Source organism: Schistocerca nitens, chromosome 3 (assembly GCF_023898315.1).
Source record: "Schistocerca nitens isolate TAMUIC-IGC-003100 chromosome 3, iqSchNite1.1, whole genome shotgun sequence".
In the NCBI taxonomy this organism is placed as follows: Eukaryota; Metazoa; Arthropoda; class Insecta; order Orthoptera; family Acrididae; genus Schistocerca; species Schistocerca nitens.
In genome coordinates, this window is record NC_064616.1 from 698,255,577 (window position 1) to 698,272,775 (window position 17,199).

Below are 17,199 nucleotides of genomic sequence, written 5' to 3' on the forward strand. Positions count from 1 at the left end.
TCCATCGTAGATGTCTAGTTACACTCTCTGATCTCCACACACAATGCATAGCAAGAAATGGTCATGTTTTGCATTCCAGTGACTATTTTCCAGTTAGATACACATAGTCGGTCCACCGAGCGAGGTGGCACAGTGGTTAGCACACTGGACTCGCATTCGGGAGGACGACGGTTCAATCCCGTCTCCGGCCATCCTGATTTAGGTTTTCTGTGATAGCCCTAAATCGTTTCAGGCATACGCCGGGATGGTTCCTTTGAAAGGGCACGGCCGATTTCCTTCCCAATCCTTCCCTAATCCGAGCTTGCGCTCCGTCTCTAATGACCTCGTTGTCGACAGGACGTTAAACACTAACCACCACCACCACATAGTCGGTTAAGCAGTGTCCAAAAGGAAACAATGAAACTAGCTGCCCAGCAAGGTTAATAGGAAGCTGTACAGTGTACTGGTTGTTTGAGAGCCGCATGACAATCTCCAGGAGTGAGGAATCACATTCTATATGCATCTACTCCTCAGCCTTCATGTCATTTATGAAGACACCTTGTTCTCTTGGGGAGTTGGGACTTCCACATAGGCCTAAAGACCTTACATGTAGCTATGCAAAGGTTTGAATATCAATTAATCTCAACGCTCTGACACTTTAAACCTGCCTTATTGTTCAAAAGAACAAGAATAGGTTGTTGCAAGTATTTGCGGACTTGAAAAGTTATTCACCAACTCATTGTAAATACAGGAAGGCATCAGAATTTTTCCAGAGTGTACATTACAAAATACTCAGGGTAAACCCAAACTCCACTGACAACATTTCAGAGGTGGTTCAAGGATATTTTCTGGATATTTTTCTATAAAGGACTCATTGTCTCCTTGGCTTGTTACAGAGTAATAAAATAATTATAATTTATTCAGTTCATCATCCCAGTTACCTTTGTTTATGTGTAAATACTTTCACAAAAGTGAAAAAATTGGTAATATGCAAGACATCAAAATGCACAATACAGAGTTATAGAACAACCATGAGATGCGAAAGTATTGCGATGTGGTTGCCATTGCTACAGGAACAGTTCAGAATATTGTTGTTATGTTGCTGTCCCATTGCTTTCATTGAACCCATACATGAGGTGCATAACACTGAACACTTCATCAGTAAAACTATTTGTACTGCTGTGTGTCACTATTAACGTACAACTAACGTTGTCAGAAAAACAAACTGGAGACAGAACTGAGCACTACTGAATGAAAGCTTGAAGACAGATACTAAAGTATACATTACTGTTGTCATTGACAAGTATCAGGAGTGAATGGAAAAAGTGTGTTTCCAACCAAGACACACAGCATATACCACGGACATTTGAGCTGTCTTGTTCATGTTTTCAGTGCAGTACAGATAAAAGGAATAAATGGGGTAAGAAGTCAAATGAAATGCAATTACTCTTTAATGAGCTGCAGGAGACCATGGGTCTTTGATGCCAGAATACTCATAAATTCCCCTGAACAATGCCATAAATTATGTTGGTGGAATTTGGATTCGAGCTGTTCCGCTGTCATAGTGATGAAAGGGAAAATTCAAACATCATATGGTGACATGACCAATGGTTGGAGCCTTTTGCCAATGCTAGTGCCAATGTACTACTTGATCTGGTGTTCACCTCTGTGTGACAGTGGAAAGGACTGGGCTGGACTTCACATTCATCAATACTGAATCACATAGTTGTAATTGCTCCATCTGTGTATGAAAATGAGACTTAGCTATGTTTTTAGATTGTGATACTGCATCTGTCAACCAAATCTAGTACAGCATGTTGGGGCACATTGACAACAAACTAAAGAAAATCAACCTGCAAAGCTTTGATAAAATAAAGCAAATAGGACAGTTTTCCATTCTCTCTGCCTCTCAGTTTGGAGAATGGCTGAAAATGCAGAGCTCATTATTTGTGACCAGATTAACAGTTTTGGTGTTCCTCCTGTGATAGCCCTTTCACACCAACATACCAGTTGCATTTCACCATAAGCTAAATGGAAGAATGAGCTGAGCCTATTGAAAACTGTCCTGGCCATCATATGTAAAGGATTGGAAGTCGAAGTTTCTGAGGAGGCCGAACCGCTTGAAGTAGCTTAGCCCCAGATTTTTGTTGAGCAGTCTACAAAAAAAGAAAATCCATGAAATTATACAACATTCTTATAATGGCCGACATAAACCAGTTACCAGGTACAAAAACTGGTACACTATACTAAATTTTGACAATTTATAAAGCTTTGTTGTAATCCTCACTAAATTTTGAATGTATGGTGTACAGATCAATTACACACACACACACGTGTGTGTGTGTGTGTGTGTGTGTGTGTGTGTGTGTGTGTTTAAGACCGCCAGTGCTAGCCACCAACAGGGCATTAGGTTAGTCATAATGCACATTGAACTAGCCCTATACCTGTAACTATTGCTGAGGGTTGAGAATTGCCACTTTACATGTGGCAACAGCTCCTTGCAGTGTGTAAGGAATATAGATTTTTGGCTGTTCAGGGACCCCTGTCATTTCAAATCATTGCTTTTCCTGCCATGGAAATGATTTTTCACATATTGTCCATGAATCACAAGGCCATTTTTGATCCACGCAATTCAAAATCCCATGGTATCTGGTGTGGAACAAAGTCTAACGACACACCAGTGTTGTTTTAAATGGGCTGTGCAACTACACACTCTGATCAAAAATATTCAGACACAGTACTAGTGGACATTAATATGAAATGCATTTATAAAGGCTTAAACTCTACTAGGGACACTTTGAGTGAGGTGTGCTAATGTCTGTAGAGGAATGGCAGCCCCTTTTCCTCGGTAATGGTGGAAAGGGGGGGGGGGGGGGAGGCAGGGCAGAGACAATAGTGATGTTGGACACTGAGGTCTGGAGGGAATTCAATGTCTGACTCATCTCAAAGGTGGACAGTTGGGTTCAGGCCAGGACTCCAGGCAGGTCAGCCCATTTCAGGACTTTTCTTGCTCACAAACCATTGCCTCACAGATACTGCTTTAGGACAGGGTGAATTGTCATGCTGATACTATCAGTTATCCTCTCTGAACTGCTCCTCTACTGACCATTTACACAATGTTGTAAAATGTGTTCATGGTCTTCTGCGTTTAACGTTTCCTTAGCAGCAAAAAGGGGACCACATCCTAACCCCAAAAAACACCCTTATACCATGACACCACCTCTCAGTACTTCATTGTTGGCACTACACATGATGACAGGTGAAATTCTCCAGCCATTTCCCAAAACAGAAACCTTTGTTTGGACTTCCCTGGCATATAACGTGATTCATGACTCCAAATCACTCGTTTCCAGTCATCCAATGTTCAGTTGCCTCACTCTTCATACCATCTGAAATGTCTCTTAGCACTGACAGTGTAAATTTGTGCCTTACAATGAGCTGCTCAACCACTGTACCCCATAGTTTTTAATTTCCTGTACACAACAATTGTGCTAGCTGGACTGCTGGTAGCAGTTTGGAACTCATGAGTGACTCTTTCTTCTGATTCTGTGCAATTATTCTTTTACAACTTACCTCCGCAGACCTTGGCGATCCTTGTCTGTAACTACATGAGGTCTGCCTGGTTGCAGTTTAGCTGTGGTTGTTCCTTCACAGTTCCAGCCTACAATCACATCACCAACATTCAGCCTGCACAATTTAAGGAGGACCCTGATGGATTTGTTAGTCAGGTGACATCTGATGAATAGTCCATGTTCGAAGTCGCTGAGCTTCCCCGATTGACTCACTCTGCTGGTACTCCGTATTTACTGACAAGAGAATAATCCCTTCCTGTTTTTACACTAGTGGGCCAGCCTCTTGTGACATCTAGTGATCAACTCCACGTTGCATAGGGACATCTACATCTACATTTGTAGAGAAACAAAAGTTACTGATACTGTAATCCCTGCAAGCTTCCAGCACCCCAAAGTCACAAACATACAGTTTTACATTCCATGCTGCATTGCCTCATATCATTTCCATTGTATGCATCTGCCTTCTAAACTGGAATCAGGCAGTCAGACTTATCACTTCCAGTAATGGCTGTACCTCTTGCCAGATTGACAACATTGTGAAAAAAAAAAAGTCTGTAAATTAATATCACTTTCGCAATGCTGGTCAATGACAGTATACCAAATGTTGACAAAATTTAAGATTGCTTTGCAAGGAAGCTAAAGTCTTGCAGGACATATTTTAGTAGAAAACTAACCATACAGCGTACATTGTAATGTTTTGCCTCCTGTAAAGAAAACCACAAGGATGACAGTACTGGAAATACTTAAAACCAGTAAACATGACACAGAACGCCAGTTCTGTTTTACATGCCTAAACACAATTTCTTTTTTGCCATATGTTAGAATGAGTTAGTTATGCAAATGTTATAATAGTAAATTCAACTTTATTCTCCACTTTCTTTTATTTAATGATTATTGTTATAATATAAAATAATTCAATACATTAATTTGTAAACACGTTGTCTCTGTACCTCTAATACAGCATACCTGTATGTTGCACGTAACTTTGTTTTTTTATGACAGTCAGTTGTCATCTGACTGTGGCCTAAGAAGCAGAAAACTGGTTTGTAATTAAATATGAATTGTTATTATAAAACATTAAGAAAGTGATTCCTTTTCAATATTGTTAAAAATTCCTAATATGTATTTAAAAAAAGTTAAAATTGATAGGTTGCTACTCACCACATAGGAGGTGTTGCGTGGCAGATAGGCATGTTGAAAGAAGACTGCTGGATATTATCAGCTGTCTGACTAAGTCCTTTATCAGATATATATATATATATATATATATATATTAGGGTTGCCACAGGTGTTCCAGAAATCAGGGAATTTCAGACACATCAGAGACATCAGGGAAATTTGGAAAAAAACACTGAAAAAAATCTTATTTTTTTGTCTCAGTAGATGAAATTGTTTGTTTACTGATGTGTAATGCATCATCGCTGGCTGTGTGCAGCTGAGTACACATACAGTTTCCCTACTCCCTCATTCTTACTGCTTCTCCCCTTCCTACCACAACCCTCAGCTTGCAGCCAGTGCTGCCACCACTTCTTGTCGCTAGCGTAGCAGCTGCCGAAGGCATGAGGAGTGGTTTGTTTGGATCTGTTTCTCAGAGACTGTAGACTCAGTGGACTTAGACAGTGGTCATGTGTGCATGAGTAGTGTCTGAGTGATTGTGTAAATGTGTGTGTGCTGTGGCAGAAAATTTAGCTGTGAGAGGATGACTGTCTTTTCTACGTGCCCACCTGTGGATCACCAATCATCTTTGCAGTGAGTTGCTTCCTATCCTCATTATCATTGATTCTCAGAGTATTTGAAGAAGTTATCTGTCGCACGGATTGATCACCGCAGTCGCATTTCATCGACATGCTATCTGTGGCATGTGAACAGCTGGCCACATGAATGGATTTGCGTGATGGGCCAAAACTGCAGGTGTCTGTAATGGATCGGGCCTACCGTCCCGAAGCCATTTGTTTCCCACTAATGTGTAGGCCCTGCCTGTCAGGTCTAGTCTCACAGATTTGTCCATAGGCCGAGTCTGTCTGTGTGTGGCGTAATGCAGCGGATTTATCCCTGGACCAAGGACTGCGGTGCTCCTTGACAGGTCAGAGGTCACAGGCGATGGATTTCAGGAATTGTGACTGTCTCACCACAAGTGTATTGTACAGTGTGGCATTGTATAGATGTTTTATTTCTTTTAGTACATTTTGGCACTTCGAAAGTTGTTCATATATTAGAAAGTATGGTGGTTTGCACGCTATGCTCTCATATATTTCTCAAATGATTACAGACGCGTGAAATTTGGCACGGACTTCAGTGCGAGATGCCTTTAATAGGTTCCACAACGAAACATCATCTCGAAATTTGGTAGAAAATCCGAAGAAATTCTGGTCGTATGTAAAGTACACAAGCGGCAAGACGCAGTCAATACCTTCACTGCGCAGTGCCGATGGTACTGTTACCGACGACTGTGCCACTAAAGCGGAGTTATTGAACGCAGTTTTCCGAAATTCCTTCACCAGGGAAGACGAATGGAATATTCCAGAATTGGAAGCATGAACAGCTGCTAGCATGAGTTTCTTAGAAGTAGATATCTTAGGGGTTGCGAAGCAACTCAAATCACTTGATACGGGCAAGTCTTCAGGTTCAGATTGTATACCAATTAGGTTCCTTTCAGATTACACTGATACAATAGCTCCCTACTTAGCAGTCATATACAACCACTCGCTCACTGATAGATCTGTACCTACAGATTGGAAAATTGCGCAGGTCGCACCAGTCTTTAAGAAGGGTAGTAGGAGTAATCCATCGAACTACAGACCTATATCATTGACGTCAGTTTGCAGTAGGGTTTTGGAGCGTATACTGTATTCAAACATTATGAATCACCTCGAAGAGAACGATCTATTGATACGTAATCAGCATGGTTTCAGAAAACATCGTTCTTGTGCAATGCAGCTAGCTCTTTATTCACACGAAGTAATGGCCACTATCGACAGGGGATCTCAAGTTGATTCCGTATTTCTAGATTTCCAGAAAGCTTTTGACACCGTTCCTCACAAGCGACTTCTAATCAAGCTGCGGGCCTATGGGGTATTGGGGTATTGTCTCAGTTTTGTGACTGGATTCGTGATTTCCTGCCAGGAAGGTCGCAGTTCGTAGTAATAGACGGCAGATCATCGAGTAAAACTGAAGTGATATCAGGTGTTCCCCAGGGAAGCGTCCTGGGACCTCTGCTGTTCCTGATCTATATAAATGACCTGGGTGACAATCTGAGCAGTTCTCTTAGGTTGTTCGCAGATGATGCTGTAATTTACCGTCTAGTAAGGTCATCCGAAGACCAGTATCAGTTGCAAAGCGATTTAGAAAAGGTTACTGTATGGCGTGGCAGGTGGCAGTTGACGCTAAATAACGAAAAGTGTGAGATGATCCACATGAGTTCCAAAAGAAATCCGTTGGAATCCGATTACTCGATAAATAGTACAATTCTCAAGGCTGTCAATTCAACTAAGTACCTGGGTGTTAAAATTACGAACAACTTCAGTTGGAAAGACCACATAGATAATATTGTGGGGAAGCCAAGCCAAAGGTTGTATTTCATTGGCAGGACACTCAGAAGATGCAACAAGTCCACTAAAGAGACAGTTTACACTACACTCGTTTGTCCTCTGTTAGAATATTGCTGCGCGGTGTGGGATCCTTACCAGGTGGGATTGACGGAGGACATCGAAAGGGTGCAAAAAAGGGCAGCTCATTTTGTATTATCACGTAATAGAGGAGAGAGTGTGGCAGATATGATAAGCGAGTTGGGATGGAAGTCATTAAAGCAAAGACGTTTTTCTTCGCGTCGAGATCTATTTACGAAATTTCAGTCACCAACTTTCTCTTCCGAATGCGAAAATATTTTACATAGGTAGGAATGATCATCAAAATAAAATAAGAGAAATCAGAGCTCGAACAGAAAGGTTTAGGTGTTCGTTTTTCCCGCGCATTGTTCGGGAGTGGAATGGTAGAGAGATAGTATGATTGTGGTCCGATGAACCCTCTGCCAAGCACTTAAATGTGAATTGCAGAGTAATCATGTAGATGTAGATGTAACACAGTGGATAATAACCGACAATAACAAACATAGTAGAACCAACATTTTATTGGCGGTCACCTACAGTGTTTGTTTACACAATTCTTCCCCAGCTTATATACTTCTTTCAAGCACTTAAATGTGAATTGCAGAGTAATCATGTAGATTTAGATGTAGATGTAACAAAGTGGATAATAACCGACAATAACAAACATAGTAGAACCAACATTTTATTGGCGGTCACCTACAGTGTTTGTTTACACAATTCTTCCCCAGCTTGTACACTTCTTTCAAGAGGCCTACTTTTTTCTGAGGTTATTTTTAAATCAGTGAAGGTATTTTAAATCTGTCTTGTGACTCCAAGGAAATCCATATTTTTGCCACCAAATGTATTTTGTTTTATTGAAATAAAATAACGGTCTTCATGAAACACTTACCATTTGGCCTGCTTTCTCCATCTAAAAAGAGTTCATTACAAAGATGTTGATGTTAGTACTTAAGATTTTTGCTCACATCAGGAAATTCCATCTGCTTGCAAGTTTTTTTTAGATATTTCCTCATTTGTTCTATTGTTTCTTGTCCCGAAGCTACAAATACAGGTTGTCAATCTACGTCTTAACTTACCTTTGAGATCTCAAAATTTTTCATGGAAAAATCCTAAAACTTGTCTGGAAAGCAGGGAAATATCAAGGAATTTCACTTGGGGAAACTTGTGGCGACCTTGTATATAATCTCTGCTGTCATCTCTGGACACTAAAGCTGCAGTCAGGTCTTAGCACCTAGACACCATATGGAATTAACTGCCATTTTATTGACTGGTATGAGCCAAAAATAAATCAAGGCAATTTTTTTCCTGGTCCGTAGGTTGACAGCACTAGCACAACAATGGCGTACCTTAACCTAACTGTTGTTCTTGTGCATTAGCTGTGTTGGTCCAGTGAATAGCTCTGTTCATAGTGGTTCAGAGCATTTTATTATGAGTGCCCCATTTTCAGTATGTACCAAGTAAGAAATGATTAGAGTGATTTGTTTTCTGTACTCTGGAGGGGCCAAAGCTGTGGAGATTACTTGCAGAATACAACTACAGTATGGTAGCAAACTGTGGTTAAGGCTAATTCTTGCAGTTTTATTGACAAGTAACATGTCATGAAAACGTGAAGATTGACACAAACAGGAATGTCTTGAGAAGGAAAGATAACACTTTTTCAGTGACATAGTAACTGATGATGGTATGTGAGCCCATCAGTATGAACCACAGAGTAACCAGAAAAGCATGGTGTGGAAACATTACCTACAGCAGGAAAGTTCAGAAGCCAAGCTTCTGCAGGAAAATTGATGATGACTGTATTGTGGGATGTGAAAGGTGCACAAACTCGTAGTCAGTGAATAGGGACAGCTATGCCGAGATCTTAAATATAAAGGAGAGAAAAGTTTTCAAAAAGAGTAATTTTACTTCAGGATAATGCCTGCTCTTGTATAGCTGGGAAAACAGTTGAGTGCATTCAAGATTTTGATTGTGAGCTGCTGGAGCATCCACTGTGCAGTTCTGATTTTGCTCAAAGTGGTTTTCACCTACAGTACTTGGTCCACTGAAGGAGCGCGTGTATTGAATCCAAGTTCTCATCAGCTGATGAGGTTGTGTAGATGGTGCAAGAGTGGATGTGCAAAACATCACAAAGCTTATTTCAGAACAGAATTGAGAAGCTATTTAGCACATGGACCAAGTGCACAGAGGTTTAGGGAGATGTTGAGAAATAGTATTACATACAATGTTGCATCCTCAATAAAAAAATTTTAAAGTTGCCTTTAGTTTTGACTACACTACATAGCTTAATACAGGGCTCTTTCTTAGTAACACATATTGTTTCCTGTTGGATACATATGACTTTAACCATTTTCCAGAAGTTCCTTTAACACCTTAATATTCTGATCTACATAAGTGGATATTGTGATTAATGGAGTTACTGTAGATAGATCACAAAATATACTGGTGGCCTGTAATTTATTGTCAAATAAATTAAATACATTCTTGCTTTGTAATTCCTTGTCTCGTGTACTCCATGGCAGGATTTACCAAGCCGACAAATCCACCTTTTTAGTAACAGGTATAACACACATGTTCAGAAGTTCTGCAGTGGTGCATGTCATTATCAAAGAACCACAAATAGTGAAGGAACATTCCTGATGTTTGTTATATATCCTTGTCAATCAGTTAACACTAGTGTGCATCAGTGCTGACTCTTGTGTATTTGTCTGGTTAAAAAAAAAAGAAAAGAAAAAGAAAGGAAAAAAGGGCACATTTACAGAACTCACGTCACTTTTATAAATTATTGAAATTAATTTTTAGGAAAATCATTATCTCCATATTACTAAGCAACTGTCTTGGGGCCCAGTACTAGTTGCAGGCTACCTTCTTAATGGCTTCCAGGTGACTGAATTTAGGGATTTAAAATGCCCGTTAAGTGCTATAATCTCATGTTAAAAGTTTGGCACTGTAAGGCAAGTATTACAGTTAGAAACTGTACATTTGTCTTGAGGCAGCTTATTCATTGACAAGACTACTCACTTTTTAAGACAAAGACTTATTGCCAGTAGTTAGCTAGCTAGTTAGTTTCATGTTCCATGGATCATCTTGGACTATAAATCATAATCTGTGGAAAGAGTCTTTTGCATTCACATAACACGTTAATTTCTAAATATGGCTACATGCTGAAGATAATCTTTTTTAATGTGCAAATGTGAGTTAGTAATTCCTACTCACCACCTTTTACACATTACACTAATAGAAATTCTTCTGTGGTACTGGAGTTGTGAAAGAGAAACTTTTTCAGTTTGTTCTTCACATTTTATTTTGCTGTCTGTCAGTCATTTTGTATCACTAGTAAGTGATCAAAAATTTTTGTAGCAGCATTGCACACCCCGTTTTGTGGTAAAGTCAACCTTAATGTGGCATAATGAATGTCATTTTTCCTTCTGGTATTGTAATTATGTCATCATTGTCCCTTTTGAACTGCAGTAGATTATTTACAACAAACTTCATGAGGAAATAAACATACTGTGAAGCAGTAGTCAGAATGCTCAACTTCTCAAATAGATGTCCACAAGATGATTGTGAGTGAGCACCACATATTACTCTTAGAGCTCGTTTTTGAACAACGTAGACTTCCTTTCTTAAAGAAGAGTTACCCAGAACATTATTCCATATGACATTATTGTATGAAAATACCCCAAGTGTGTCAACTTCATGATTTATCTCTCCCCAAGATTGTAATCTCTTAGTGCATATGTGGCTGAACTAAGTTGTTTTAGGAGTTCCAAAACGTGTTTTCATTTTAAATTGGCATCAATATGGACACCTAAGAATTTTGAAGTTTCCACCCTTTTTATTATTTCCCTTCCGTGTATTACATTTATGATTGGTGGAGTACCTGTAGATGTGCAGTACTGAATATGTTGTGTCTTTTTAAGATTGAGGGTGAGACCATTTGCAGAAAACCAGCCAATGATACTTTTAAGAACATTGTTTACAATTCCTTCTGTTTCTGTATGTATGCTTGGATTGATTACAACACACGTGTCATCTGCAAAAAGAACTAATTTGCTTGTTGTATATTAGATAGAATGTCATTTACATATATGAGGAGCAACAATGGAACTAAGATTGAGCCTTGGGGTGCCCCATACATGATGTCTTCCCAGTCAGCATAATGCCCCCAAATGATATTGGTGGAATTACTAAGTACAACTTTTTGTATTTTTTTGTTAGATATGATGTTATCCAGCTGGTAGAATTTTATTGTTTAATGCTTGTAAAATGTGGTGACTGGATATGTAAATGGCATTCTCAGTAGAGTGACTCTTCAGAAACCCAACTTGTGATTTGTTGAGGTTATTACTGTTGCTCAGGTGAGATACTATTCTAGAATACATCACACTCTCAAAAATTTTGTAAAATAATGTCAGCATGAAACAGATAAGTATTTATTGACATCTCTCTTATCAACATTCTTATATAGGGGCGTGACATCAGCATATTTCAGTCTCTCCGGAAAAATGTCTTGAGCTGGTGATGCATTACATATTTTAGATAAGACCAGGTGTATTATATGGAAACAGATCCTTAGTACTCAATGAAATCACCATCAAAACCAGATGAACTTATTTTTGAGGGAATATATAACTTACTTGATTTCAGAAGGAGAAGTTGATAATGCATTCATGTGAATGAATTTTATGAGATTTCTTTTTCAACATACTGCTGCGATTTTTGTTTTCAATTGTTTGTCCCTATACATTCTACTATATTTAAGAAATGGTTTTTAAATATATTTGCTATGTGTGACCCATCATTTATAGCCCTTCAATTCATTTCGATACAATATCTTGTTATGGGGCTGGTTGGCCTGTTTCTCATTTCAGTACATTCCATATAGTCTTAAGTTTTTTGTCAGAATTACTGATTTCTAACATGGTGTGCATATTCCTTAATTTTTAATCCCATTTCTTAGTAATTTTGAGCAGTTTTTGTAGTGTGCAACTGCTGCAAGTTCTCTATGTCTCCTTACCAGTATGTATTTCTCTTTTCCTTTCATGAGATACTTTAATCATCATCTTTTTTAAATGTTTTTCTTTCTGATTAGCTTGTGTGGAAAGCAATTTTCAAATAGCGATACAAGTTTATCATAGAACAGATTAAAATTTATCTTAGCATTTGGTTCATTATAACTTTCATCTCAGGTTATCTCCTGTAAACAATTCTTAAAAAACATTTGTCCTGGGGTCATTAATTATTCTAATTGATTTCCACTGTAGGGTATCCGTACTGTAAGGCACTGTGTTGTTTATGCTTGCTACCTGTATGTCTTGATCAGAAAGAGCAGTTGTTACTGGATACACAGTTATTTTCTTGCTTTGAGTTCCAGCAAAGAAAAGAAAACATTATCAATTACAATCCTACTGTCTTTATCCACTTGTCAGAAAGTTGATTACTGAGATCAAATTATAGGATCCAAATAAGGTTTCCAGATCATTTTTCCTGCTTCCTATCAGAATTTTTTAGAACATCTGCATTTAAGTCACAACAGACTGTTAACTGATTGCTTCTGTGTGTCAGATAGCATAGTAAGGAATCCAGATTCCTCGTAAACTATCCAAAATTTCCCAATGGTGATCTACATACATTTACAATTAAAAGAGATTATTTTTCAGTATTAATTCATGAGCACACACTGCCATGTGCTGATGACTACAAAATTTACTTGCCTCAATGTTTTTGAACTTGTGTTCTGTATTAAAATGTATAACAACTCCTCATTTTCTCTTATCAGTTCTACATGATTGAGCTGTTAGAGTATAACCTTTTACATGTGATTTATCTAATCCTGTGGTTGTGTGGTGCTCATATAGACACCGGATGTCTATCTTTTCAGAGCTCTCTAAATATTCTGTTGTGTAAGAAAGGATATTTCTACAAACCTCATCCCAAATCAAAATGTTGACTCACAAACTCCATGAAAGGCAACATAAATCTATCATATTCTGTTGTGTGTGTGCTTTGAACATCATTACAATTGTCAAAAAAGCCTTGAACATGGAGGAACAACTCATATATATCACCTTATTCATGAGACAACTTCTGTATGTATGAATGTGTAACCAAAAGTTGGTGTACACAGTTTTAAAAAAAAAAAAGAGTATGAAGAAATTTTCAGCTGAACTATTATGTATTCATTTACCCTGCTTTATTAATAAATTTAGAAATAGAAAGTAATTTGTTGCATTTTGTGTTTTATTATATTTTTTTAAATTTTTGGCGCTTTTCCATACACCTTATTAATAAAATTACCTTTTTTAGTGAGTTTTATCTGCATTGTTACAAAAAGCAGTACAGGCATCACAGAAATCAGTACAGACAAAAACAGATTACATTAAAGTGAATACTGATAACATTACTGAATAGTACTAAAAGAGCTCATATGAATACAGAGTTTTTTGCACAAAGAATGTTGCTCACTACCTCGCACAATATTTATCTGTTAGTCACCACTTTGTCAAAAAACTGTAAATTTGCTGTACAGTGCTCATATATGCTTCATTTCTGCTGCTCTCCACTCCACTTCACTATAATTTGATGTGATTCATCCATACCTACATATTCCATTTTCCTTGCCTTTCACCACAGTTCCTCAGAAATTGCAATTAACACATAGTTGTTTCTTCTTTTTCCAGGTCAACAATTACCATCTGTGCAAGAGATCTTTGTAATGTATTGCAGTATGACTCATGGTACAACTTTGCAGGATCTTTGCTCACGATATAACCCACAGGAGCATAACATTGATGAAAGAAAGCTTGTACAGTTTGGACTCCTTCATAAACTGATTAGGAGGATATGTAAAGTATGATATAATCAGTAGTATGCTATGGCTGTGAACTAGTCTAAAATACACTGCTGGAAAAAAAAAATGCAACACACTCAGTCTGTGTTCAATGGCACCAGAGGATAATACGTGCATACTGATGGGTTGTAGTGTTATTGATTCATTTGTCATGGTCATTGGAGATCACATGGCACATGCACCTTGTGTTTTGATTCGGCAGGCAGTAATTGCTGAGTTTTAGAAGTGAACAGTGTTTGCAACATTCATTCTAAAGTACAACCATGCTTCACCATTGAGTATGTACTCCTGTTGAACAGCTACAGCCATTTGAGCTGGGTCGCATTGCTGGTGTGTGGGAAGCTGTCTGTGCATATCAACAGATTGCTGCACATATCAGAAACAATGTATCGGTGGTGTGTCACTGCTTTCAACTGTAGTTTGTGCAACTTTCATGCATCAGTAGACCAGGTTTTGGATGTCTGTAGTATAGATGCACATCAAGATCAACACATTGTTGCAGTTACAGTTGCTGGGGATGATATCTGAACACAATTTTCATCTGCTGTGTCATCAGGGATCATTGGAAACTGTCTGTGACCATAGGGAAGTGTGTGCTTGCAGCAGAATTAAGATCGCGTGTGCGTCTGGCCGTGCTACCACTGACACCATGCTACCGCCGAGCATGGCTATTCTGAAGTCATGAAAGAGTTGACTGGAGAGTGGAATACACTCCGTTGCCCTCAGTGGCGAGAGTAGGTTCTATCTGTATGGCACTGCTTGACATACAAGTGTATGATGTAGACCTGGTGCGATGCTTGTTCCAGAGTGCATTAGCCTATGACACACAGGTCCCAGCTCAGGCTTCCTGGTCTGGGGGGGGGGGGGGGAATCATTTACAACTTGCAGGCACATTTGGTTTGGTGTAAAGTAACCAGTGCCCACTATATTGCACATGCTGTTAATCCCATGCTACTGCCATTTCTTTGACAAGAAGGTGATGTGCATTTTCAGCTGGACAATGCACCTCCAGATATGGCTGCTGTGATGCAGTGTGCTGTTCATGGTTTGCAACTACCGTGGCCACCAAGATCACCAGATCTCTCACCAACTGAGCACATATGGGGCATGATGAATTGGGAATTTATTTGCAACATAAGGTGCAAGATGTTTGGGACAGTCTGTCACAGGATGCCATTTAGCACCTTTATCATCATTTGCTTGCAAGAATACACACCTGCATTGCCACCAGATTGGAATACACTGTGTATTGATGGACTATTTGGGCACTCTTTACTGTAATGTGTGTTTTGTTTGTTCTGAATTTGTCATCATATACTCCTATGATGATGGAATAATTGTCACTTTGCTTGTCAGTAAAATGGCCTTGCCCTTGAGTGTGTTACATTTTTTTCAGGCACTGTATGTGAAGTTTAACTTCCTAAATATTGCTACTGAGGGTTCCTCACTTGTAGTTACGAATACACTGAACTAAACAATGTGCGATAATGCTTTGGTACTAATCTGTTGTGTTAGATGACACATTTGGCTTTGTAAATTCATTACCTGCAATTCAAATGAGTGAATTTCAAACCATGTTTATGGTTATCAAAACAATTCAATGCATGTGTAAGATATTGTGATTTGCTTCTTGATAAAGTTTCTTAAACAATGTTGATGTAGTGGTTAGGACACTGGACTGTGTGGCCAACATGAAAACTCTTGTTGTAGGTTGGACGAAATTACCCTAACGAAATCTCTGGATGGTTTTCACAACTACACATAACTGATTTCCACCCTCTATCTTATTCACTTTGGGGATATGAGAACAAAGGGTATAAAATCACATTGCACATCAGCACAAAGATAAACTTATCACTAACCCAAAGGTTTGTTTGAACATCACAATGCTTCACTGGGAATGGTCCTATTGGAGGTGGTATGTCCTTCCCTTCCTTCGAGATGTGAACTGACTTACACAGCCAGTTATAGAGAGACCGACAGTTAAAGGTGGTGTCTGATCTACAGTGCAACTTGACATGTCACATTAACAAACATTGCCAGAGGTGAAAGCAATGATATATGAAGGATAAAAATCCTAGGACTGACCTTTCAATCTGTTGTCCAGTACTTAACTACTGAGCCATATTATTTGTGGGTCAGATCCATAATACCTGTGCATTTTGTTACATAGTGGGAACAGTAGCAAATTGCACATAGTTCACAAATTATTTGCATTGACATAAGGAAAGCAAACAATTCCAGGCGTTCCAAAGCCAATTTTAAGTTAAGCAAGCCCATCATTAGCATTGTAGTGTGTCCGGTAATCAACCCGAAGGCAAAAAGTAATACATAGTAATACTGGGATTATGCAGAAAGGGAAGTATTGGAAATACAGATGTATGCAAAATTGCACAACATTAGTTGCTTGCGGAACATATCTGCAGCTTTATTGCGGGATCCCAACCACAATACATTATCATCCCTCCCTCCCTCCCACCCTCCTCCTCCTCAAAAAGCATTTGGAGATGAATATAGTGTGTAATGTGCTGCCTTTTATAAATAGGAAGAGGGTCATCCGAGTGTGTTTTGCTCAGCTGTATGTCCTCAGCCAACTCTAGGTTGAAGTCTTCCAGGGCAGCATTTTGTGTTTGCTGATGGCAGTACTGTAGTCTCCACAAAAAACCCAAGAAAGGGTAAACATCAAATCATTGCAGAGCGTGTCTGCCTGGAATGCAGTGGCAGAGATGCTGACCAGTGGGGAGACTCACAGCAGCAGAACTGGAGAGACCTCATGCTGAGGTGCTAGCAGCTGAAGTCTGAAGCTGGCTGTGATGCTAGCAGAAAGATCCAACATTGGCACACACTGAATATAGCTTTTAATTGGGGGGGGGATTGAGATGTGGTATTCAGAAGTAAACTCAACTGGTACCCCACTTTGATATGTTTTGTGAGTTGTAATTTTTGAAGCTGATGGAAACAATGGCTGAAACATATAACTTATGTAATAAAAAGACACATCAAATGATCTACACTGTGTTAGTCTTAAAACATGTTGGTTTGGGATGTTGTATGCTGGTGAGGAGCATCCCATGTATCAATACCACCATTGAATTATACATATAAAGAGCCAGGTCAGGGTGATAAGAGTAACATAATAGAAACAGCCTCACGTGATGATTCATGGCCCAAAGCAGGCAAAAACCATTCCACA

The 17,199-nt window shown here is 39.0% G+C and overlaps 1 protein-coding gene across 8 annotated transcripts in view; it reads left to right on the plus strand.

The window, feature by feature from the left end:
• LOC126248668 (GATOR complex protein NPRL2) overlaps positions 1-17,199 on the plus strand; it is a 171,391-nt gene that overhangs the window by 122,780 nt on the left and 31,412 nt on the right. For all 8 annotated transcript variants that reach the window (XM_049949891.1, XM_049949895.1, XM_049949898.1 and 5 more), the window contains one exon: positions 13,837-14,006. In XM_049949891.1, the coding sequence (XP_049805848.1) occupies positions 13,837-14,006 (170 nt within the window). The remainder of the gene's footprint in view (positions 1-13,836; positions 14,007-17,199) is intronic.